The sequence below is a fragment of the Labrus mixtus genome, chromosome 3, assembly GCF_963584025.1.
Source record: "Labrus mixtus chromosome 3, fLabMix1.1, whole genome shotgun sequence".
Taxonomy (NCBI): Eukaryota; Metazoa; Chordata; class Actinopteri; order Labriformes; family Labridae; genus Labrus; species Labrus mixtus.
The window spans coordinates 13,287,984-13,310,395 of record NC_083614.1 but is presented as its reverse complement, the minus strand read 5'-3'; the positions used below and the strand labels follow the sequence as shown (position 1 = coordinate 13,310,395).

The 22,412-nt window shown below is 40.9% G+C and overlaps 4 protein-coding genes across 6 annotated transcripts in view; 3 read left to right on the top strand and 1 right to left on the bottom strand.

Moving 5' to 3' along the window:
* Positions 1-196: 196 nt before the first annotated feature.
* Positions 197-2,105, top strand: rangrf (RAN guanine nucleotide release factor). Its single transcript, XM_061032102.1, has 2 exons — positions 197-299; positions 580-2,105. The coding sequence occupies exon 2, from the start codon at positions 963-965 to the stop codon at positions 1,542-1,544; it is 582 nt and encodes a 193-aa protein (XP_060888085.1). The 5' UTR covers positions 197-299; positions 580-962; the 3' UTR covers positions 1,545-2,105.
* Positions 2,106-5,761: 3,656 nt separating this feature from the next.
* itpa (inosine triphosphatase (nucleoside triphosphate pyrophosphatase)) lies at positions 5,762-9,076 on the bottom strand. The gene is made up of 8 exons (XM_061032089.1): positions 8,964-9,076; positions 8,643-8,700; positions 7,697-7,761; positions 7,150-7,223; positions 7,029-7,060; positions 6,831-6,943; positions 6,672-6,748; positions 5,762-6,043 (listed from the first exon to the last, which is right to left on the bottom strand). Exons 1-8 carry the CDS (start codon positions 9,027-9,029, stop codon positions 5,911-5,913), a joined length of 618 nt encoding a protein of 205 aa, XP_060888072.1. The 5' UTR covers positions 9,030-9,076; the 3' UTR covers positions 5,762-5,910.
* Positions 9,077-9,184: 108 nt separating this feature from the next.
* On the top strand, positions 9,185-15,127 carry mettl13 (methyltransferase 13, eEF1A lysine and N-terminal methyltransferase). Its single transcript, XM_061032078.1, has 9 exons — positions 9,185-9,443; positions 10,105-10,377; positions 10,469-10,937; positions 11,020-11,219; positions 11,297-11,486; positions 12,865-13,026; positions 13,112-13,324; positions 13,412-13,543; positions 14,343-15,127. Exons 1-9 carry the CDS (start codon positions 9,291-9,293, stop codon positions 14,633-14,635), a joined length of 2,085 nt encoding a protein of 694 aa, XP_060888061.1. The 5' UTR covers positions 9,185-9,290; the 3' UTR covers positions 14,636-15,127.
* A 1,275-nt stretch (positions 15,128-16,402) lies between these two features.
* dnm3a (dynamin 3a) overlaps positions 16,403-22,412 on the top strand; it is a 29,932-nt gene continuing 23,922 nt past the window's right edge. Inside the window, exons 1-2 of one of the 3 annotated variants that reach the window (XM_061032057.1) lie at positions 16,403-17,021; positions 22,087-22,160. In XM_061032057.1, coding sequence (XP_060888040.1) covers positions 16,861-17,021; positions 22,087-22,160 — 235 coding nt within the window. In that variant the 5' untranslated portion in view covers positions 16,403-16,860. Of the gene's footprint in view, positions 17,022-22,086; positions 22,165-22,412 lie in introns of those variants that run through there. The other 2 variants (XM_061032049.1, XM_061032066.1) reach the window with 2 other exon arrangements.

Below are 22,412 nucleotides of genomic sequence, written 5' to 3'. Positions count from 1 at the left end.
AAAGAATTTTACATTGGGTTTCTGGCATCTGGTCACATTTTTGTTTGCAATCATGAAATATAAGTGAAGTTGACCTTCAGTGCCTGAATTTATCAGATTGCCTTTTATCTTTTTTTCTTATATGTCTTTGCTAAAGTGATAAGTGATTGACAATTTGGCTGAAAGAAGAAGGTTTAAAAAATAAAAAGTTCAAATTAAATTGTGCAACATCTTTTTTTCATTAGTATACAATAAAATAATAGATTATATTAATAAAACATCTATTAAATATGTGTAGAGAATAATAGATTCATTATACTGTTTCATATCAAAATAAACAAATTATTCTAAACATTTACAAAATATAAATTAACACATTAGTGTGAAAACAAAATAATATATTTTTTTAATGTATATTATGTGTTTGTCTTTATAAATCCACAGTACTCTTTAGACATCACGTCTTCTTCTGCACTTTAATGATATTAATGACATTTTTATATTTTTATTTATATTATATTTTCATGAGTCCTTTTTCTTAATAATTTTACTTTCAAACCCAATCAACTGTAATGTTACTCCAGGAGAATGTTACGGCAGCACATTTAAAGATAATTATGTCGTTCAGAGGCTGTACAAAGTTTGCAATTTTGTGTTTTGCTTTGGTTAAACATCTGTATGATTCCACCAGTCTGTTTAAAAGTGTAAGTCAGCCTCACCTGTAGGTGGCAGCCGTGAGCTTGACATGCGTTCAGCGTGCCTAAAATTAGTTGAGAACAAGAACTAGGGAAACTTTTTCCGGTAGAAAGCGTGAGCTTAGTTGGTAAGCTCACTGTTTATATAATAATATTTTCAGATAAATATTTTTTTTTTGCTTTTTCAGTTTACTTTCTACGAGTAAACTGTGTTCGTGTGACATCTGGGAGCTCCGGTGTGTCTGTGTGTCGCGGCGCCGTCTCTCCAGCAGCCTCTCCCGGTCAGACATGCAGCGGGCCCCGGGCGGAGCTCCGCAGCCTCGGCCGCTGTTCGGAGGAGCTCTGTCAGCCGTCCTCCCTCACAGCTCCGTGGACACCAGCCAGCTAAGGGAGATCCCGGACAACCAGGAGGTGTTTGCACATACGCACACGGACCAGAGCCTGATCGTGGAGCTGGTGGAGTACCAGGCTCAGGTGTCAGACCAGGACGCAGCCAGGTATCACTTTGAGGACATCGCGGGCAGTAACAAGGCTTCAGAGCCAGGTAACTTCCAGGTGACAGGTATTGAGCCTGTGCCTCAGTCTGACCTATCCCTGTCAGACTGCAGCTCCGCCTGCGTGCTGACCGGGACTCAGTGCGTGGCCAAATTTAACGAAGAAGCTAAAAACACTGTGACCATACACCTGGCTGTGCTCCGCCTGCCTCGCTTCTCAACAGACATCCTGATCAGCTTCAACGACCCTCAGAGCATCAGCCCCTCCAGCAGCAGTGCAGCTTCAGCGGAGACACACTCACAGCCCTGGACCATGCACGACTTCCAGCGCCTGCTGCAGACCCTGACCCTGCACGACCCTGGCCTGTTCGGATAGAACAAACACTGATCCCTGTGTGGGGGGGCTCACCTGAGCACAGGTGTAGTCTTAGGACTGTAGGGTTGTCACATTACCAGATCTTTCAACTCCGATATGATTCTAGTAAAAATCAAACGATTTGTTTACCAAAGCAACAAAAATAAAAGTCTGCAACACATATTGGATACTGGAACTGCAGCCCAGCTCTTTGATACTGTCTAAATATTTAGACTTTGCTCTTTCTCTTTCTCTCATATTTCAGCTGCAGCTTTGAGATCAAAATCTGACTCTCAATCTGACTGAAGATCTGAAGTTTGTGGTATCAAAAAGTATCAAAGTTTTGACATCATTAGTGCTTTGAGGTCCTTTAAACACCTGACTCCCAGCTTTGCCCTGATTGGTTCCCAACCATAGACTGTTAATATAGTTTCCAACACACAAAGATAGTCAGCAGTCCTTTGATGCTGTCTCTGCTGTGATGACACGAAGGAAAACATGTTCTGTTCTGTGTTTGTTCCTGACTGAAAATCAAACATATTCTGATAAGATATTTTTGTTATAATAAAAGTTAAAGATAAACGTCTCGTATTCTTGTGTCACTAAGGATTTTTACAGATGTCCTAAAATGACACTGACCTGAGTGGTGTAATGTCTCTACAGAGGCCCTGAAGGTCAACTGCAAAACTAAAACAAACAAAGCATTCATGAGAGGTTATTTTTGTGTCTCGAGATATTTTTGCATTTGACGAAAGGTTTTTGTGCTTTGTGAAACATTCTTTGCATTTAGATGAATTATGATAGATAGATAGTGTGACAGCATAGAAATCTGGTCAAAAAGAAGCCGTTTGAAGACATCCCTTTGGGCTCGGGGAAAGTATTATTTCACAATCTTCTCTGACTAAAATAATCGATTAGTCATGGATAGAACTGCTACATTCATCAGCCGAATGAGTTGCAGTCTGTCTTCATACGCTTGCATGTGAAGATAAGTGCTCTTTATTCATAAAGCTGTTGATTGTATTCATGTTTAATCTCTTTGTGTATTAACAAAAAGAAAAAATGTGACATATTTAAATATCCTCTCTGTCCGACCACAATCCAAAAGGCAAGTTTATGTATAGAGCATCGTTCATACTAAGAGCAACTAAAAGTGTTTCTGCATTACAAACATAATAAGGCAAAAATTAGACGTTAAATTACAAGCCCAACAAACGTGGGTTTGACAAAGACTCTTCACTTAACTTCATTATGACAAAAAAGCAGCAAATCCTCACTCAATATCACTCGTTAATGACTGGAAAAAAAACAATCATGATCAAATATATTTAGCAGTTACTTATTTAAACTCTATCTGTTGAGCCAGGTGGAGCCTTGTCCAAAATGTTAGTGCAAAATCCCTCCAATAACAGACCACCCGTTTATTGAATATTCACCCTGTAACATCACTGCTATGTGACAGTTCTAACAACACATTTCGTCTGTAAGTGATGTCAAAGGTCAGAGCAGAGGTCAGGAGGTCAGAGTCAATCAGAGGTCAGACATATTAACTCCCTGTGCAGCAGGTAAAACGGAGGTCATGTTCTCCTTGTCCTCAGAGAATACGGTTGTAAACGGTGGAAAGTGAGCAGACGGGTCTGCGCAGGAGTCAATATTAGGTCAACTGTTTCCATTGTTCACGGCAGACGACTCATGCTGGACTTGTTCATTAGTCCGGACCTTTAAAAGCGCTGGAAAAACTTAATGCGAGGGAGAGTTTGGTGAAAAATAAAATTTATAGAACGGAAAGTGACCCTCACTATTTTTAACTTTGAAGGTTTGGAGTCAGATTTGGAACTTTTAAGTCACACAGCGAGAAACAGAAGCAGTTTTTTCTCCATGTGCTGTTATTTAAAGTACAGAAGTTGTGATTGAATCTTTTGCAAAATAAAACTCATCACAGCGCTGGGTTTCAGGTAAACATTACACAGCACATAAAAGGAAGTACAGTCGGTCTCCTCAAAGCCATATCAAACCGCTTAGATCCTCTGCTGCCAGCGTGACTCATTGACATCTCATCCTGTCCTGTCAGAGATCCAGAGGAACACATTCCTTCAGGAAACCTCCCTCTGACCAGCTCAAACAAACACTCTGTTATTGGTTCTCTCTCTCTCTGTAATAAAGCCTGAATATTGACTGCAGATCAGACCTGAGCAGGGATTTAAAGGCTGCAGACTGACAGGTCACATCAGGAGAACATCTCTGAGCTCCTCCAGGTCCTGCCAGACACAGAGGCTGCTGGGAAAACAAAGAGCAGAGGACCAAAACGTTAACCTCAGCACACAGGGTTAGGTTTTTGGATACTTTTCATTACCAGATGTTTTTCATGTTATATTAATAATCTATTGAAAAGTACCGAAGCTTTAATAAAACTACATCTATTTCATAAAGAGCGGAAATAATCCATCAGACAAACTGCACACTGTCTGAATTGTACAAAAACATTTGCATGCAAATTTTATGAATTTAAAACAAGAAATCACTTTTAGGAGCCTCGGACTTCTGTTTTTGTTGCATTGGTATCAAACAGGTTTTGATATCATTTCATTTTTTTTAGAATCATATTTAAATTTCTGGGGTCATGACAACCTCGCTGTACACAATCATTTCAAAGAGGAACTTTTAGTGATACAGGGAACACAATAAGACAGAAAAGACCCAAAAATAAGAAAAAGGGACAGCAAAAAAAAAATCATATAAACAGAGTAAAGCGCCAGAACACCTAGGCCTGCAAGTCAGGCTATAATTTTAACGATTATTTAGTCAGACAAAAATGCTTTTCAAAGTTTTTACGTCATCAAGTACTTTCTTTTGTTCTAACAAAGTGTGACATTTGCCTGAATTATAACATAATTCAAATAATCAAATGATAAAACACACACACGCACACACTGAGCCCACAGCTTTGGGAGATTTAGGGTTCAGTGTCTTTCCAAAAATGTAAAGTTGAGGAATTAAATCAAAGAGAGAAGTGTTGTGAAGTGATCTCTTGTTTTATGTGAATGGTGAGAACATGATTCTCATCCTGATCAGATATTTGTTTCTGGAGATGTTCAGGACTTCACATGAGGACGTCTGATGGTTTTTGTGCAGAGGAGAGATAACTGAGCTGGAGTCACAGGAAGCACTTGTTTCTTTAACTATTCACACTCCTTCTTAGTGAAGATAATTCCGATTCTACCTTGTGAATTCTGCAGAAGGCTCAGTGTGAAGGGAAGAGCTCGGGGCTCTGCAGCTCTGACTGTGTTGACTTTGAGTCACAGAGGAAGAGGAGGGAAATGTTCACACATAGTCTCAGACCTCTGCTCACCTGAAGCCTCACACATGTTGTGTTTGCTGACAGGAGGACCGACGCCTCCCCGATGAAGACGAGTTCAGCTTCCTGTTCTTCATCACAACAGGCTGCTGCTTCCTGACAACGTCCACAGCAAACAGAGGCCTGTGGTCGCTCACAGCCTGCAGCTGGAATCTCACTTTCATTTTCTGATTTATAAATAACAGTAAAATAAGCAGGAGCTAAAGTTTTATCGTACATGACTATAAAAGCTTCACGGGATCTCAAAGAAAACATGCAGTTAAGTGTGTTTCTCTGTTTCCATCAGGCCTGGATTTGTGTGTGTGTTTGTGTTTGTGTGTGTGTGTGTGTGGGAGGGTGTTGCATGATGGGCGCATGAGGTGTGTGTTTGTGAGTGTGTGTGTGTGTGTTACGTGTAAGGGGTTTGAACTGTATTTGTGTGTGTGTTACATGCTGGGTGTTTGAATTGTGTGTGTGTGTGTTACATGAAGTGTGTTTGAGAGGATTGTGTATGCTTGTGTGTGTGTATTTATGTTTGTGTGTTCATGTGTGTGTGAGACATGTTGGGTCTGTCTGGAAGGCATCAGTCACAGGTGTGTGCACACTTCCTGCTCAGAGACTTCCAGCCCTGCGGTCATTTATTACCCACAATCCCCTGTTATCTCTGCTGTGTTTGTTCTGCGGTCTGCAGCTCTCATTAGGACCCTGCAGCTCGGACTTTATGATTAATGATCTCCTCCGAGTCTCTGTCTGTCAGCCCTCTGAGGTTCTATGAAACATGTCTCTGGATTATTTCTTCTTTAGATTTACTGTCAAATATTCACAAAGTTCAGACTTCACATGCACAGTTCCTTAAAAATGCAAAGTCAGACACAGATAATTATTTAATAAAAAGACACAAAAGTTATTAAAAAATACAGAAAAGCTTTATTAATCCACTTTTTCTGCTGCACAGAAACAACAGGTCACAATCTGTACCACATTAAAAAAGGAGTAAATCTACATGATCAGATCTGAGCGAGAGGTTTGATGCTCCAGATTGAGAACATTCCATCAGTCCTCCTGTTTCTTCTTCTTGTTCTGCGGTGAGGTGTTGTTGGTTTGCCTGAAGTGTTCAGACATGGCAGCCAGTGCTCGGTAGCGGTGAGAGATACTGTTCTTCACTTCTTTGGGCAGTTCAGCGTAGCTGCAGGGATGTACAGTAAACCACAGTCAGTACGTCTATTATATACACACAGTCTCTGAAGCACTATAAGGCTGTTTGATACTTCAATACTTTTCAATATCACGTGTTTTAAATCGATACAATCTGTTTTTTTAATGATCGTTGGTATCAATAAAGTAGTGAAACTTGAACAAAAACATTGGCAACGTGTCCATAAATAAATGTTACAAAAGTTTTTGTGCATTTTAGACAATGTGCAGGAGTTTGTATAGTGATCCTGAAGGTCAACTGAAAAACACATTTCACTGAACACAAAACTATTTCATGAGACATAAAAACATCCTCCCATGAAATGTTTTTGGTTTTACAAAATGTTTTTAGCATTTCAGGAAATTATTGAAATGAAAATGTTTTTAAATGTTTAATGTTTAAAGAGTTTGCATTCTGAGAATGCTGAAAAAATACTAAATACGTTTTCTCCTCTGGTAGTTGGACTTTAACCTCACCGTTTTAAAATAGAAAGATCCTCCTCCTCTTACTTTTCCTAATTCAATACGTTGCGTGAGCTGATGTGTTGTATGCTAAACTCAAAAAGAAAAGTTTTGTATTGACATATGGCTCCCTCTGGTGGTTTAAAGAGGACACTAACGTTTTGTCGTATCCATTTGGCTGGAAACAGGGATCCCATCCAAAGTCTCGAGGGCCCCTGGGATCCACTATTTTCCCCTAAAATTACAAGAAGAAGAAGAAAGGTGAACAGACAGTAAGAGCAATAAACACACGCCCACACAGAAGTAGATATTCTGACCTGTGTTTTCCCTCTGAACAGCTCCACTGGTTCATCTTTCCCAGCAGAGAATGCAAAAGTGCAGAGAGCCCACGCTGATTTATCCTCAAACCCGGCCAGCAGTTTGTGCAAACCTGAAACAGAAAGTTCAAACGGATCAGAGAGAGAAACGTCAAACAATATTTTAAAAAATATTCAGCTGGGTTCTGGCACTCTCACCTTCTGGCTGCAGTTTATCCAGGAACCATTTTCTGCAGAAAAGAACGTCCTTTTAGAATTATTTCAGTTCATTAGGGCTCTTAAAGATAGAAATTTATTTTGAAAAAGTTATTCTACTTACATGTAAGGACCCGGCAGCCCCCCCAGAGCCTTGAAACACAGACAGGTGTCCTCCACTATGACCGGCCCGTCCACCTGAGGACGATGAAGACGAAAAAACACATCAGCTTCAGGAGGAGAGCACAGAAGAAGACAGGTAAACTAAAATGTAAAAAACATTTTCGTTCAGTGAAACTAAAATAAAACGAGGCTTTATAAAAATTGAGAACTAACTGTTAATGTATTGTGTGTTTACAAAACTAACTAAAGTCAAATCAAATTATAGACAAAATGTCTTTAGTTTCGTCTTTGACACAAACAAACTGAGTGACACAACATATCCTACGATGTGTCTCAGGCACGTCAGTTAATATGTAGGATGAGCTTGCCGACTGTAGAAGTTAAAACTTTTGACTCTTTATTTTACTTTATTCTTTAGATGATTCTTTGATGTCATGAGTGAAGCACTTTGAATTGCTAAAATGTGCTATATAAATAAACTTGAATTAACTTAAACAGCTTTTAAAAAAACTGATGAAAAAACGGATGGATGGAAACAGGTGTTGTACCTGCTGAGCGGCCTCCTTACACTTCTGTATGGAGATGTCATCGGGCTCTCCTTGGTACTCCGGCACTGTGAGAAACAAAGCAAAGATAAGAGGAACAGAATTCATAAATAACATTTTTATACGTTGTAGATTTCCTCTTGATTATATCACTTATCTACATTATTGGATATCTGGATTAGCGTTTTAGTGATGAAAAAGATGATCACTTTTCACAAGTCAAATATGACATCCTCAAACGTTTTGTTTTGTGCACAATCCAATTCATTTCAAAATCTTAGAGCAGGGTTTCACCAAACTTTTCAGCTCGCGACCCCTAAACAGAGGGTGCCAGAGACTGGGAACCCCCACTGTGCCTTTGAGGTGGTTAATGCAAATAACATAGTGCACAGCCCGCGCACACACTAATAGGCCAATCCAAACACTGGAAAAGAATACATCAGCCTAAAAACCATACATTTATTTCATATCTTAATTTATTGTAAGAAAGGCTAGGAGCAGAATACAAGTCATTTCCATGTTTAGACTTTAGCACTGAGTGGACAAACAAAACTTATTATACAGACATACAGGTGTTTTCATCTTTAAAGAGCAGCAGACACCTACAGTACATTCTCTCTGTCATGCACAAATACACACTGTAAGTACACGTTTTCATTTCACTTCATGATATGGTTTCAGTTGAAACAGAACTACTTTTTGTATATATTTTATAATAATGGGTAAAATATACAATTTTAAATTATTTTAAAATGTTTCATTTTTTTAAAGGCTTCTCGGCTTCTCTTTGGGAACCACTGTCTAATGATTATAATAATTATAATATAATACATTAGTACTCAAAGATGCTTGAGGAGGAAATGAAAACAGAAAAAAGATCATGTTGAATATGAACTGATTTAAAAGTTGACAACTAATTGATTACTGCAGCTCAACTTCTGATACGTACAGTCAATCTTTCTGGACACCAGTTTGTAGGGAAACGTGTCTCCGAGGATCTGGATGACCTGAAGGAACAAAGAGGGATTTTAAAAAAACAGCTTCTTTCTCTTACCTCTGTTTGACATACATGCACGGAGTTAATGATTACATCTAAATAAAATAAATCTATTAATACTGGGTTGTGTCACATGAAATCAAGCAGCTGTGGATCATGTTACCGCTCGTGCTCATTGCTTCTAGTCAATATTGATGGATAATTTAAGGTGTCCTGGTCGAAGACAGACCTGGGTGTCTGTACGTCTCGGATGTGAACACCTTGATTCTTTACCTCTTCCAGTTTTTTCGCATTTCCAGTCACGAACACCACAGACCTTCCAGCAGGCACCGCCATCATGCAAACCACCCGGAGCACTAATGAGGTCGCACTACACTTCCGCTGCAGTAACAGCCAATCAAAACAAGCCGTGCCGTCCTTAGCGAATCAGCGGGTAGCATATGGCTCCGCCTTAAAAAAATATACTCCAATCAGTTAAGAAACCCACGGTGTAACCAAATATTGTGTCCGGACTGAAACCTGCCTCCGGGTGCCATGTGTCAGAGCAGCGGCTGTAAACAGAGTCTGTCCCCGGGAAACTGAGCTGTTTTAGCCCCAAACATGAGTCTGTTACCCCGCAGCGCGGAGGAGTTCAGCTCCGCGGAGTTCTGGGAGAAGTTCTTTAAGAAGAGAGGAGAGAAAGCGTTTGAGTGGTACGGAGACTACAACAGTCTGTGCGGGCTCGTGCACAGGTACATCAAAGTCCCGGATCAGGTGAGACAACATATGGTCCAGGACCTGAAGGGGGCACAGCGGTACAAACACCAGGCTCCCTCCGAGTGAGACTGTTATCACACCAGATTTTAAACTTATTGATACTGTTTGATACCAAAACAAAAGGACTCCTACAAATCCAATATTGTGTAATTTCTTGTTTTTAATAACCTAAAATTGCTAAAATCCTCAAATGCTCAAATTCAATATTAATTAATTAAATAGTAAGTTTTGATCCTCCTGGTCAAATATGACTCCAATGCCAGTAAAAGTTGCTCAGTCATATTATTACTTGAGTTAAAGTTCTGGAGTACTTGCTTTTAAAAATACTTAAGTATTATTCAAACTTTAAAAAGAAGTCAACACATTGTTGACAATGAGTGCACTCAAGAATAAACGTTATGTTTATTTAGAAAACATTATTCACATTTTTCAAACTCACAGACTACAGATTTCCAGATCTGCAGCTCCAAAACGAAAGGAATAATAATAAGAACAAAGAAAATACCCGATGAGCAGGGGACATGTCAGCCAGGCTTTACACAGTGAGCTCGAAAAAAAATAAGAAAACACTTCAACCAGACCTCTATGAACAGTCTGTGTTGAGTAACTTCCGTCCTCGGACCATAACTGATGAATGAATAGTGTTTTGTACTCTCAGGTTTTGGTGGTCGGTTGTGGAAACTCTGAGCTGAGTGAGCAGCTGTACGATGTCGGCTACAAACACCTGACTAACATCGACATCAGCGAGACGGTGGTGACGCACATGAATCAGAGGAACGTAGAGCGCCGGCCCGGCCTCACCTTCCAGCAGGTCGACGCGACAAAGACTCCGTACGAGGATGGCAGCTTCCAGGCGGCTCTGGATAAGGGCACGCTGGACGCCATGGCGTCAGAAGAGGAGGGGAGTCTGGCCAGGAACATGCTCACTGAGGTGAGGCGACAGTGGGCCAGAGTGTGCAGAGGAAGTTTGTCTTTTACTCACTGAACAGACTCAGCTTAAATCTCTGTGTTTGCTCCTTCAGGTGTGCCGTGTGCTGAGTGTGGGCGGGCGCTACGTCTGTGTGACTCTGGCTCAGGAGAGCGTGATCCGGCTGGCTGTGGAGCACTTTGTTCAGCAGGGCTGGGCGGTTAGGCTGCACTGCCTGCAGGAGGAACGTGGGAAAGAGGAGGACTCCTTCGCTCTGCCTGTCTTTGTTCTGGTCTGCACCAAGTTCAGACAGCCGATGCCCTCCCCGCTCCTGGAGATGTGTGTGGGGGAGGACGGAGCTCCCGCTCGTCTCTCACAGGTAGCAGAGCTGTTGTCAGCCGTGAGGGACCATCAGGCGTACGCTGTCCTGAGAAAGAGGCTCAGAACAGGCACGGACGCCTGCTCAAACCTCTCCCTCACACTCTGCCACATTACGACCGGCCTCCCCAGATACACACTCACAGTACAGGACTGCCCCCCTGCAGCCAAGATGCCCAGATCAAACCAGTTTGCTATTTTTATTGGTGAGCTCTCCTGTTGTCTCATCATGTTTGTTCCTTGATGTGGAAGCTCCACGGATTGATTTTATCCTCTGGGTTCCTTCAGTTCCTCAGGGCAGTGAGACAGCGTGGCTATACAGCTCCATTGAGGGCAGGAGGCAGCTAGCAGCCAGTGCTAACTTCAGGCGCCTGGTTATTGTGGCGATGCACAGGAATCAGGAGTACACAGACATGCAGGCCGTCCAGTCAGAACTGTCCCCCATGGTGATGGACCTGGCACCTCCGGGCATGCCTGCCAACCAGCAGGTAAACTCTCACAAGTCTTCCCTTTCATAAATCTCTTTTAAAAGGTGTGCCTGTGTCTAAAGTGAGCTCTCGTTCAGGTGCCGTTCCTGTCTGTCGGAGGAGACCTGGGTTGGCGGGAGGAGGTCAGCAGGGGGGTGAGTGAGCTGAGTGGGGAATACTGCGTGGAGAACGTCAGAGGAGAAGATGGAGAACTGTACAGGAGACTGGTTTTTCTCTCTAACACTGCCCTTGTCCAATCAGAAAGCCGTCTGGTCGCTTCAAATACTGGTAAGTTCTTTTTTTTTGTCTTTATCATGAACTATGTGTTTACCAATCATGCATCAACAGCACTGTTTACACATGTTGGGTTTAAGGGACTATGACAAGCAATTTCCTAATATTTATCAGGGCTGTCAGCATGAAGGCATTTACTACAAAATGAAAGCATAACAAAAACGGATTTGAATTGCAAAATAATGGAATTTTAAGCATGGGATAAGTACGCTTCACTATTGAAACTCAGTTTATACTTATACTTATTTTTCACTCTGTATTGAACAGGGTTTATTATATTATTTAAAAAATAGTCACACTTTTATTTGGTATTTTATTTATCACGGTATTTGTTTTTCTTTTATTGTCTCTCTTGAGAGAAATTGGTTGACTTCTGTGTAAAAAATAAATTCATTAAAAAGAAAAACATTTTGTGAAATTGAAAAACATGATTTAAGGGAACCATAAATCATTTCAGAAAATGGAAAGGGGAGGACTACACTACTTGTTTTTTGATTGGACAGTCCTTAGCAACAGTCAGAAGCCATTTCCTGTTTAACGAACTTAAAGGTCCCATATTATGCTTTTTCTGGTTTTATATGCTCTTTAGTGTGTTTTCCAAGTGTCCTGTGCATGTTTAGGCACATCTATGTGCAAAAATTCAAAGTCCGCAGAAACACAGCTTCTCCTACGTTCTCCTGTTAGCTGTAGCATTAGCTGCATGTAACGCTCGGTTCTAGCCCCCCTCGAAAAATAATTGTCAGTGCGGTGTCATTGTCAGTGTGAGATCACTGATCTAAGCCCATTGGCTAGTTGTGGCAAGCCCTGCAGCTCATGTTGAAATTTCCGAGAAGCGTGCTGAGCAACTGACCAATAAGGACAGAGCGGATCGGCAGACCAATCAGAGCAGACTTGGCCCACATGGGGCTCTGCAGTGGGGGCTCAGCAGAGCGTAGCTGACGGACTCAGAGCGTAGAGGGAGCAAGGAGGAGCAGTACATGAAAACAGACACTTTTTTCGGACTTTAGCTATTGTGAACGTACAAAAGTAGGAACATAGATTAAATATACGAACCCCAAAAAGGGCATAATATGGGCTCTTTAAGCAAAATGAAAATAAAAATGTAAACAAAATAACAGTAGACCCACAGCGCCCCCTTTGGGGACTAAAACACAACTAATATACTGTATGAACTTGGCACTCTGCACTTTATTGAACTTGTTACTTGACCTCCCTAGCATGTAACCACTCAATGCTTTAAGAATGAATTTTTAATAGTTTTAGTCTATGTTTATTGTGTGGTTGTTGTCTCCTCTGTTATTCCTATTTTTATGCTCTTAACGGTGATAACGGTTTGATTCATATTATAACAGAATTGTTTCTGTCACTGCAGCATCAGGTAACAAGAAGAAAAACAAAAAAAAGGTGAAGCAGACGGTGGCTCCATCCTGTACCTCCTCTCTGTTAGTGGACAGCGGCTTCCTCTGTTGCGCCCACCATGAGGTGATGGTGTGTGGCCTCGCCATGCTGGGGGTGGGAACGCCACAGTACAAAGGTCAGAGCAGGAATGTTTTATACAGCAGATGAAATAGCCTCGAACATCCCTCTTGGTTAATCCTCACCTGTGCTGCCCTCCTCAGACGGACCTGTGTCGGTGCTGCTGGTGGGGCTGGGTGGAGGAGGCCTGCCTCAGTTCCTGCGGGACTTTGTGCCAAACGTCTGTGTGGAGGTGGTGGAGCTGGACCCTGTCGTGTTGGAGGTGGCGAAGGAATGGTTCGGGTTCAGGCCAGATGATCGGTTGACGGTCACTCTGGGAGATGGCCTTGAACGCATCACTGCCCTGCAAGAAGAAGGTCAGTGAAGTGAACAGGAGGCAGTAAAGCCACACCTGTGAATTAATAACACCACAAGGTAACTTTGTCTTCTTCTTCTGTCTGCAGGTGCTCATTTGTTTGACGTTATCATGTTCGATGTGGACAATAAGGACAGCTCTGTGGGGATGAGCTGTCCACCTGCTGCCTTTGTAGAAACACCAATTCTGCAGAAAGTCAGCTCACTGCTGACACCCAGAGGTACACTGAGGTTTACTTTCTTATGTCACTTTTTCTGTGTATTTTGTGCTGATGCTTTGTTTAAGCCACCAAATCCTAAAATGTTTTACTAAATGTTGTCACTTCACCACCTCCCCCATTGGTCACATACTGAAAAGACAGTAACCAGTCAAAATCTGGAGATACCGCTTAGCTCAGGCAAACCAGTGGGAATAAAGCAGGTCCCAGAGATAGAAGGAAGCTGGTAGTGAAGCAGATATGTTTACAAGAGGAAGTAGTAAGGTGTGCAGTGGCAGTGGCACAGTCGAAGCAGGGTCTGTGGATGAGCTGGGAAAGTGAAGAGAAGAGGAATCTTAGTTGGAGGGACCTGTGGAGTATCGAGGATGGTAGTATTAAAGTCCTGATAGGGGTTACTTAGGATGTGCTGCCATCACCCCAGCTGTGTTCAGCAACAGCTACTTTGAGAAATATTCTGTCAGGCTGTAAGGTTAGTCTGTCGCAAGCTCAATATATACGAGGCAGCATAAGCGGGTTTAGAAAAGCTTAGCAGCAGGTATTGAAAGTTGAAGACAGCAGCTCAATTTAGGAGGTTACCATAAAAAGATTGAAGCGATTCAGTTTGTCTGTGAGGGAGATGTATATGAAGTGGGTCGATTTTTAGGCAGAGAGGAGTCACGCCAATTAAAGGGTGTTAAGGATTAAGAAGCATTTTCAACCTGAAACACTAATCCTGCAACACAAATGTCCACACTCTAAACACTCTGGTTTTCTTTTCATTGTATCGTTGACATTTATTCAATCTCCTCTCTTGTTGGATCAGGTGTGTTCACACTGAACCTGGTGTGTCGGGACTCGGTTTTGAGGAAAACGGTGTTGGGGCGAGTGAGCGCCGTGTTTCCCACCATCCTCTCCAGAAACATCGAGGGAGAAGTCAATGAAGTTCTCCTGTGCTCTCCCGGAGAAAAGGAGATGTCGGACGCCGCTCGCATCCTTCCATCATTGAAGCAGGCGGGTCAGAGTCTGCAGGTCGCTTTGAGCTCTGACAGGTCCGGGAGCAGCAGGAAGCCTCATATAAACATTTCTGAGCTGCTGAAGGACATGAAAATAGAGTGAAGTTTGGTTGAGAAAGAGGGGAATCATGTCTAAGGACTGAAATATGAGGGACTTTGACAGGGGCGTCTCCAGGATTTCTGGGCCCCATGAACAGATCTCACATTGGGCCCCTCCACCACAGCCTCAGTCAACCCTGATATTTTACTTTAACCACACCGCCATAACACGAATGACCTGTTACAGGTTTAAATTAAGGTGGACAACATTTTCTTCATTTAGCACATTTGTATCCCACGCATTTTTAAAACGACATCATCTCTTTTATTTTAATGATGGACACTATCAAAGCTATGCCTATTTCATTAGACGGGTGAATAAGAGGAAAAATGAATTTAACAAAAATTGCAGGCAAAATCCTGCAAACTGTCTGAATTTCACAAAAACATTGGCAACAATTACTGAAACGTGGCCAACGTATTTGTGCACTGTAGACGATGTGGAGGAGTTTTCTTGAAAATGTTTATGAATTAAAAAGAACAAATCCAAACCAGATATTGGCGCCTGTGACTTCTCTTTCTGTTGCCTTGGTATCGATTGATTTTGACTAGAATTGTATAAGTCTGGTATTGTATTAATTGTAAAAATGTATTAAGATAACTATCATTTTGTGTCACACCCTTAAAAACTCCATTGCAGTATAAAGTAAACAATAAAACTGAATTACACTCTGTGACAGATCATCTTTTTGCATTTGAATTGGTTTCTAGCATCCAGATGGTTTTTTAAATTTGAAATGTTTTTTTATTTCAAGAGTTAAGAATGAGTAAGGACTCATGTTCATTTATCCTGCCTAATTTCAATTTACAATATATTGAGCACTGCAAAGCTCAGTTAAAAAAAGCTCAAATCCATTTGTAAATCACTTTACAAATCTGTTCCTAGGGTCTAAAATCTGTGCACACAGATTTCCAGTCTGTGGACAAAGTTTCCTTAACTGCACAATTTCTTTTTACTATGTTTTCAACCAGAGGTCTTCTTCAGGTGATAATTTTTGAAAAGTGGGGGCCACAACCATGTGGTATACCTGTAGATTTCAACATCTGATAGGCACATAAGCTGATACTATGATGGCAGGTGTGGTCAAACATACCATGGCGAAACACATCTATAACAATCATCTTTCAAATACGACACCAGGGAACATACAAGGTTACCATATAAAGGAAAACAATATATGTGTATTCTTGTCTGAGCCATGTAGGGCTCTGTAACAATGACATTAATCAGAAATGCCTTAGAAACAAATCCAAACAAGAACTATGTATTTATTCCTTGGCCCCTTCCTTGGTTGGGGCTGTAAGTGCTCAGCCCCCCCCCCCCCCCCCCAAGTTTCTGACATTGGAATGAATGACACACTCTGCAGCATTTCATCACGTTTTACTGTCTGTCTTTCTCAGTGATGTACTTTTTATTCCTCAGTTTCTCTTTCACTGCTGCTCTCCTGTCACTCTGTTTCTCTGTGCTCACTCTCTCACTGCCAAAGAATGCAGGAGTGTTATTTACAGTAGATGGATGTGGATCTGGTTCTAGTTGCAGCTTGCATGGTGTGTGTGTGTGTGTTTGTGTGTGTGTGTGTGTGTGTGTGTGTGTGTGTGTGTGTGTGTGTGTGTGTGTGTGTGTGTGTGTGTGTGCGTGTGTGTGTGTGTGTGTGTGTCCTGCCCTGCCCTTTCTCTTTATGTGTGGGATCTTAAATAACTGAGTGAAGGATCGCCTCGTGTCTGATAAGTCAGCCTACTTTCAGTATTGGCATGTCTGTCTATCCCTGCATGTATGAGGCGGTTACCGAGCCAAACTACACCGCGCATGCGCAGAGCCGTAGATTCCGTTAGCTGTCATTGTTTTCCTCCTGTCGACAAACCGCGGAGAGCTGACCTAAAGTGTCCACCGAGGGTCCACTGACTTAGGGGAGACACTTTGTCCACTTCTGCAGGCTTTAACGATCAGACATGTCGCTAACGAGCTGTTTACGGACACTTTACTAACTTCTGCCGACGGAAACAGACGTCACGCTGACGGTAACAGCGACTGACTTAACGGCGTTGGGAGCAGCTGTAAAAGAAGCTGGCACAGTTTAATTTAAAAGTTTTATCTGACTTTGTATGTTTTAGTTATGATAACACTGTCTGTGTAAGTTAGCTTAAGATATGGTAGCCGCCGTACAGACGGGTGTAGCCTAGAACCGGAGTCACATCGGATCTAGCAGCTGGACAGGCGGCGCCGTTGCGATGGGCAACCCCGGGATGGAGGAGCTGATCCCGCTGGTAAACCGGCTGCAGGACGCCTTGAGCAGCGTGGGCCACAGCTGCAGCCTCCACCTGCCGCAGATCGCCGTGGTGGGCGGACAGAGCGCCGGGAAGAGTTCCGTGTTGGAGAACTTTGTGGGCAGGTAACACACACACACACACACACACACACACACACACACACACACACACACACACACACACACATCTTCTACCTGTTATCTGGACAGAGAGTGACAGAGAGCCATGAACAGGGTATCATCAGCCGACTAACATCCCTGTAGGACTGAATTTTGGAAGGGTTGTCAAAATGTTCTATGACTTTTTCACAAGAACGATACATTTCATAGGCCTATTGGTCGACAGTATAGTAAAGGTAAAAGATAGCTAGATATTAACCTTGAAATGTAGTATTTACTTGTCCATTCAAATTCACAGATTGGCAAATACCTTTAAGTTGTTTTTGCATTGAAGCTACTTTTATATCTCCAACAAACTAGGGCTGTGCATTTCTACAATTCCCACTGTGTGCTGGAGGTTTTCTGCAACTTTTGGTAATTAGCAACAAGAAAATTAGAAAAAAGAATATTCTCCGTAATACCTCGAGATAACTATATAAAATGTATTTGTGTATGTCCGCTTAGGGCTTCTGTAGAAGCAGGCATCAATATTGCTTGTTTTTCACCAGTATTTTATCAAATTTTAAAATTGTGCGGAACCCAAAGTGGAGGTTTACAAATCAGAGAATTGCTTCTGTTTGATAAAGCAACTTTTGTTTTTGGTATATTGCAGCTCCTGTGAGGAACTTCTGTTCTGTGTTGATTTTGGCGCCTCCTGTGGACGAAGCAATCTTTTCTAATCATGTGATGTACGAGGGTTGTTGTCATGATACCAGAATGTCCAACTTTGATGAAATACTCGTAAAAATCAAACTATATCCTTACATGTTTCACCAAAATAGAAGTCTTAAGCCCTCAATAAGGGGTAATTTGTTGTTTTCAATCATCAAAATTGCAAGCAAACCCTCGCAAATTGTGGAAATTGCACAAATACGTTGGCAACGTGTCCGTCCCAAACTTTTGCCAACCTTTTTTGTGCAATGGAGACAATTTGCAGGACTTGACTTGCCCTTTAAGTTGGACTCATTCCTCTACTGCACTCGACTAGCATTTGTATATTCATAAAAGAACGTTAGAAACAAAAGAATTTGCCGCCTCTCTCTGTCTCTTGCAGCAGCTTTTAGTTTAAAATATGAATGAAGATCTGAATTGAATATGCACCACCAGTAGCAGTATCAGTCATTTGATTTTGAATTTGAAATTTAGCAAAAAGGTCCTTCTTCTTTTAACAAATATCAAAAAGAGATGAGAGATTTTGGCTACATGACATATTCCATATTTCTTCTGTCAGGTACCCTAGTGTGCCTGTTAGTAACCTGTTTTTTTTTTATTTTAACATGGAACTTGAGAACCCTGGTTCTCTATAGTATCCAGGTTTTGTGTCTGTCTTGTTCCTGATTTCTCACCATCTCAGGTTTTATTTGGAACCTGCTTAGAAACTTTGTTCCGGTGTGGACATTCAGTTCAGTATAGTTGTCTGGTGTTTTTCGAGTACTCGGGTTAGCATACCCAGGACACCTTAAAACCCTGATCAAACCCAGGAGATGACTGCAGATAAACACGCTCAATAACTCAGTGTGTACAGTGCTTAACATATCAGAAGTAACAGGTAGACTCTCAGTGAGCAGCGAGAGCTACAGGTAAGGAAATAACTTAATTTCAGAATCTACTGATAATAAACATGGTCTAGCTGTTGTCATTAACGGCTTAACTGTAAAGCACTTTGTGAATAGTAATAATACACTTCATTTATACAGCGTTAACAAAATCACAGAGGGCTTTACATGGCTGAAAAAGAAATAATAATGAAGAGAATGAGGAGCAGACATGAGAAACAAGTGGAAGATTTTTGACACTGGCTTTTATTCTTTACATGTGAAATGACTCTATTAGGGACAGCATTGAGGAAAAAAAGATTTTCGGAGGATTTTATTTAATTGTCATTTCGACAATAAAAGTCAAAGAAGAATTAGTTCATCTCTGGCCTTTGAATCTTATGTAATCATCTTAAGACTGAGATGGATAAAATCAGGTCATTTCAATGATACAGGTTAAAACTATGTAAGAGATAAAGACTAATAAAAGACAGGAAATATTATAAATAAAAACCGTTCCTAGATTTTTTTGAAAGATGTGAGTTCAAAGCTGTCATTTTGCAGCTTCAGATCTTCAGACAGAGAGTTTCAGATCTGTGGAGTGTGTCCATAAAGACTGGGAGCCTCATTTATCCACGGTGCGTACGCATGGATCTGTGCGTAATGAGTGTGTAAGAACAGAGCGCAAAGAGTGGAATTTATCAACTTGTACTTTTACCTAGAAATGTGTGTAAATATAAGCACAGATCTGACCATGCTTATGCACAGAATCTAACAGTAGAACACTGAAACTACAAAGCATAGTGTCACAGCACAAGTAATATCAATATCCACATATACATAATATTAAATAGTATATTACATAGAAGTATTTTGGTCTCTTTGAAAGTGTCACTGAAGTATCTAAGTGTCTTTTAAAGGTCATATTAACATATCTAAGTGTTGATTTGTTTTACCATCACTTTAATTTCAGCATGAATCTTACTTTGCCACTATAGTTGTATTTAAAATCCAACTACTGTAGGTTATTTGTAATGGGTAAAATATGCAATTTTAAATCATTTAACTTTTTTATTTGGTGATGGAAGGCATCTCGCGACACCCTCCCAATCACCACTTTACGATAAGAGTCTTGAGAAGACTCTGACAATGTCGTGGTACAGTATTTTTTTTAACTAGTATTCGAGATAAACTTTAAATATTCACTTAAAAGTGGGTGTGGCCGTTTTTCTAACAAGGAGTGGATTCTTTGCAAAACAAATGTTTGCAATGGATTCAGAATCCTAAAGAACCCCTAGTTGGACCCCTCACAAGCTACCTAAGGCAGAGGTTAACATTTTCAATTTTTTCACCAATAAGGTTTCAGGTACCCCGACTTTGAGCAGCTCTCACAGATTTTCCTACTGGAGTTGGATTTAAATCTTTTTTTATGTGTTAGAAGACACCTGAACACATTTGTGAAGAAATTCTTGGTAAGGAATTTATTCCCAAATTTGCCAAATACTGATAAAATTCCCTCACTATGACTGCGGACTCATTTCTGAGACCGGTTACAACATAAGTGTTTGAGGGAAAAAATTCACCAATGACCCCTTTGTTAGAAACAACAGAGAAGTTGTAACTGGAATGGAAATAGACATTTTTTCTGATTATTTACAAATATGACTCTGCAAAGGTGTTGCTATGTTACATTATTATACAGTTGCACTGCAGCAGCTGAAGGTCTGAATGTTGCATTTGTCTGTGTGACAGAAACCAGCTCAGTACCTTATCAGAGGAGAACTGGGATCAGGTGCTGCAGGCAGCACAGTCTGAGCTCAACAATTAGATCTGTTCATATGACCTTTCACACATTAAAAGACACTTAAGTACTTCAGTAACACTTAAAAAGACACTTAAATACTTCAGTCACACTTTAAATGAGACCAAAATACTTCAGTAACAACTTTAAAGAGTCTAAAATATTTCAGTGACACTTTGAAAAAGACTAAAATACTTAAATCACACTTTTAAAGATACTTAAAAACTTCTGTAACACTTTAAAAAAGCCTAAAATACTCAAGTAACACTTTTGAATAGCGTGAAATACTTCAGTTAAATTTGAAAGAGACTAAAATACTGCCAGTAACACAGTTAAAGCAACAATATGCAGGAATTTGGTTTGTTGCGCTTTGGCGCCCACCAAAGGTCCTTGCATTCAACTGCACTGTTAAAACACACATAGTGCTGGGACCAGGTACACCTACACCACAGGTTGACAACCAGAGGGTGGAGAAGCCAAAGAATCATGTTGTCTGACAAGGTTCAGTAATATTACCAAATTATGATCAAATATGACTCTGATAGCGCCTACAAGCCGTTGTTTGCTAACTGTTAGCATGTGCAGTATGTGTATGTGGATTCAACTGTTACCATGATGTCTATAGGCCAAGGCTAAATGGCTGGAGAGGTTATTTTATTGCATGCTAGTTGAGATTGTTAGTATAAGGTTCTAAACTTATGAAGCTAACTTGAAGATGGAAAGGAAAGAGACAACTTTTTGGTGTAAGATGGATTCATTTCATTATTTGTTTTATCTCTTGTATTATCTCGGCGCGCCAAAGTTACATAGTGCTGAAAACAGGCGAAGGGGCACTCTGAAGAGACTCAATTCTCCCTGATTACAGTTATTGTGCTATTATATTGAATTTGAAACAAGTATTTTGAGGTGGAAAAGACTGTTGCTTCAAAGAGTCTAAAATGCTGAGTGTGTCTCTTGATTAACTTTGTTCAGTTTGTAAAGTGCAGTACATACATCTCGGCTTATTGTCTCACACATGATGATGTTATGACACCCCATCTGTGGGAGGGGGTGGGGGGGTGCCAGCTATTTGATCTGGGACAGGATGCTGTTAAATAAACTTCCTGAATCTGGTTTTAATAGGAAAGAAGCTACAATCAGATTCTAGTCATCAGGTTCAACCTAAAGATCTTCCTGTTTTACATGACGATGGTTACAATAAAAAAGGACACTGCCATGTAAGTAATGTAAAGATTAACTGCTGCTGCTCTCGATGCTTTAATGCAAGTTCATATATTCAGGGTGTTCAGATGATGTTTACACTAACTTCAAATGTAGTAAACAGCACATAAAGAATCATTTGGTTTTCAAATATGAAAGTAATAAAAGCTTTTGTGATAGAAACTGAGTTTTCTGATTGCCTCTTGTTAGAGTGAACGTTTTCTTTATGTCCTTCTCTATGACAGGAAACGGAATATTTTTGGATTGTGGAAAATAAAAAATCACTGACGAGGACGGAAACCTGGGTTTTAAAAACACTGATCCACTTTTTCTTTTTTTTTCTGGCACTTTACAGACCAAACAACTCAAAGAAGAAATTATTTAATAAATGAGAATGTTAGTTGTAGCCCTATGGCAGCGTGTGTGTTTGTGTGTTTGTTTTCTTTGTTAGGTGTGTATTCTTCTCCACTTAAGTCGTCTTCCTCTCCCACAGAGACTTCCTTCCTCGGGGTTCAGGAATCGTCACTCGCAGACCGTTAATCCTCCAGCTGCTCACTGCTGACTCGGGTAGGTAAGACTCACCATTGTTCACTGATGGTGTCTGTGTTTGTGTTTCAAGCTGCCAGCAGGTGGCAGTGTGATGTTTTACTGTGACTGAGCCTGATATCTCAAGTTAACAGTGCTACCACCACCACCAAAATCCTTCAGTGGATTAGAGTTCCTTATTTGATATCAGTTTCTTTCTTTTTCATTCCAAAACCATCAAGTGAACAAAACGATTCCTCTTTTCTTAAACATTTCTCAATACTTGTCAATACT

Coding starts and splice junctions, on each gene's coding strand:
- itpa (XM_061032089.1), bottom strand. CDS start 9,029: ATGATGGCGGTGCCTGCTGGAAGGTCTGTGGTGTTCGTGACTGGAAAT. Junction 7,061..7,149: donor GGGCTGCCGGGTCCTTACAT/GTAAGTAGAATA, acceptor TCTTTTCTGCAG/AAAATGGTTCCTGGATAAAC. Junction 6,749..6,830: donor TGTTCAGAGGGAAAACACAG/GTCAGAATATCT, acceptor TTGTAATTTTAG/GGGAAAATAGTGGATCCCAG.
- mettl13 (XM_061032078.1), top strand. CDS start 9,291: ATGAGTCTGTTACCCCGCAGCGCGGAGGAGTTCAGCTCCGCGGAGTTC. Junction 10,938..11,019: donor CCAGTTTGCTATTTTTATTG/GTGAGCTCTCCT, acceptor GGGTTCCTTCAG/TTCCTCAGGGCAGTGAGACA. Junction 11,220..11,296: donor GCATGCCTGCCAACCAGCAG/GTAAACTCTCAC, acceptor GCTCTCGTTCAG/GTGCCGTTCCTGTCTGTCGG.
- rangrf (XM_061032102.1), top strand. CDS start 963: ATGCAGCGGGCCCCGGGCGGAGCTCCGCAGCCTCGGCCGCTGTTCGGA.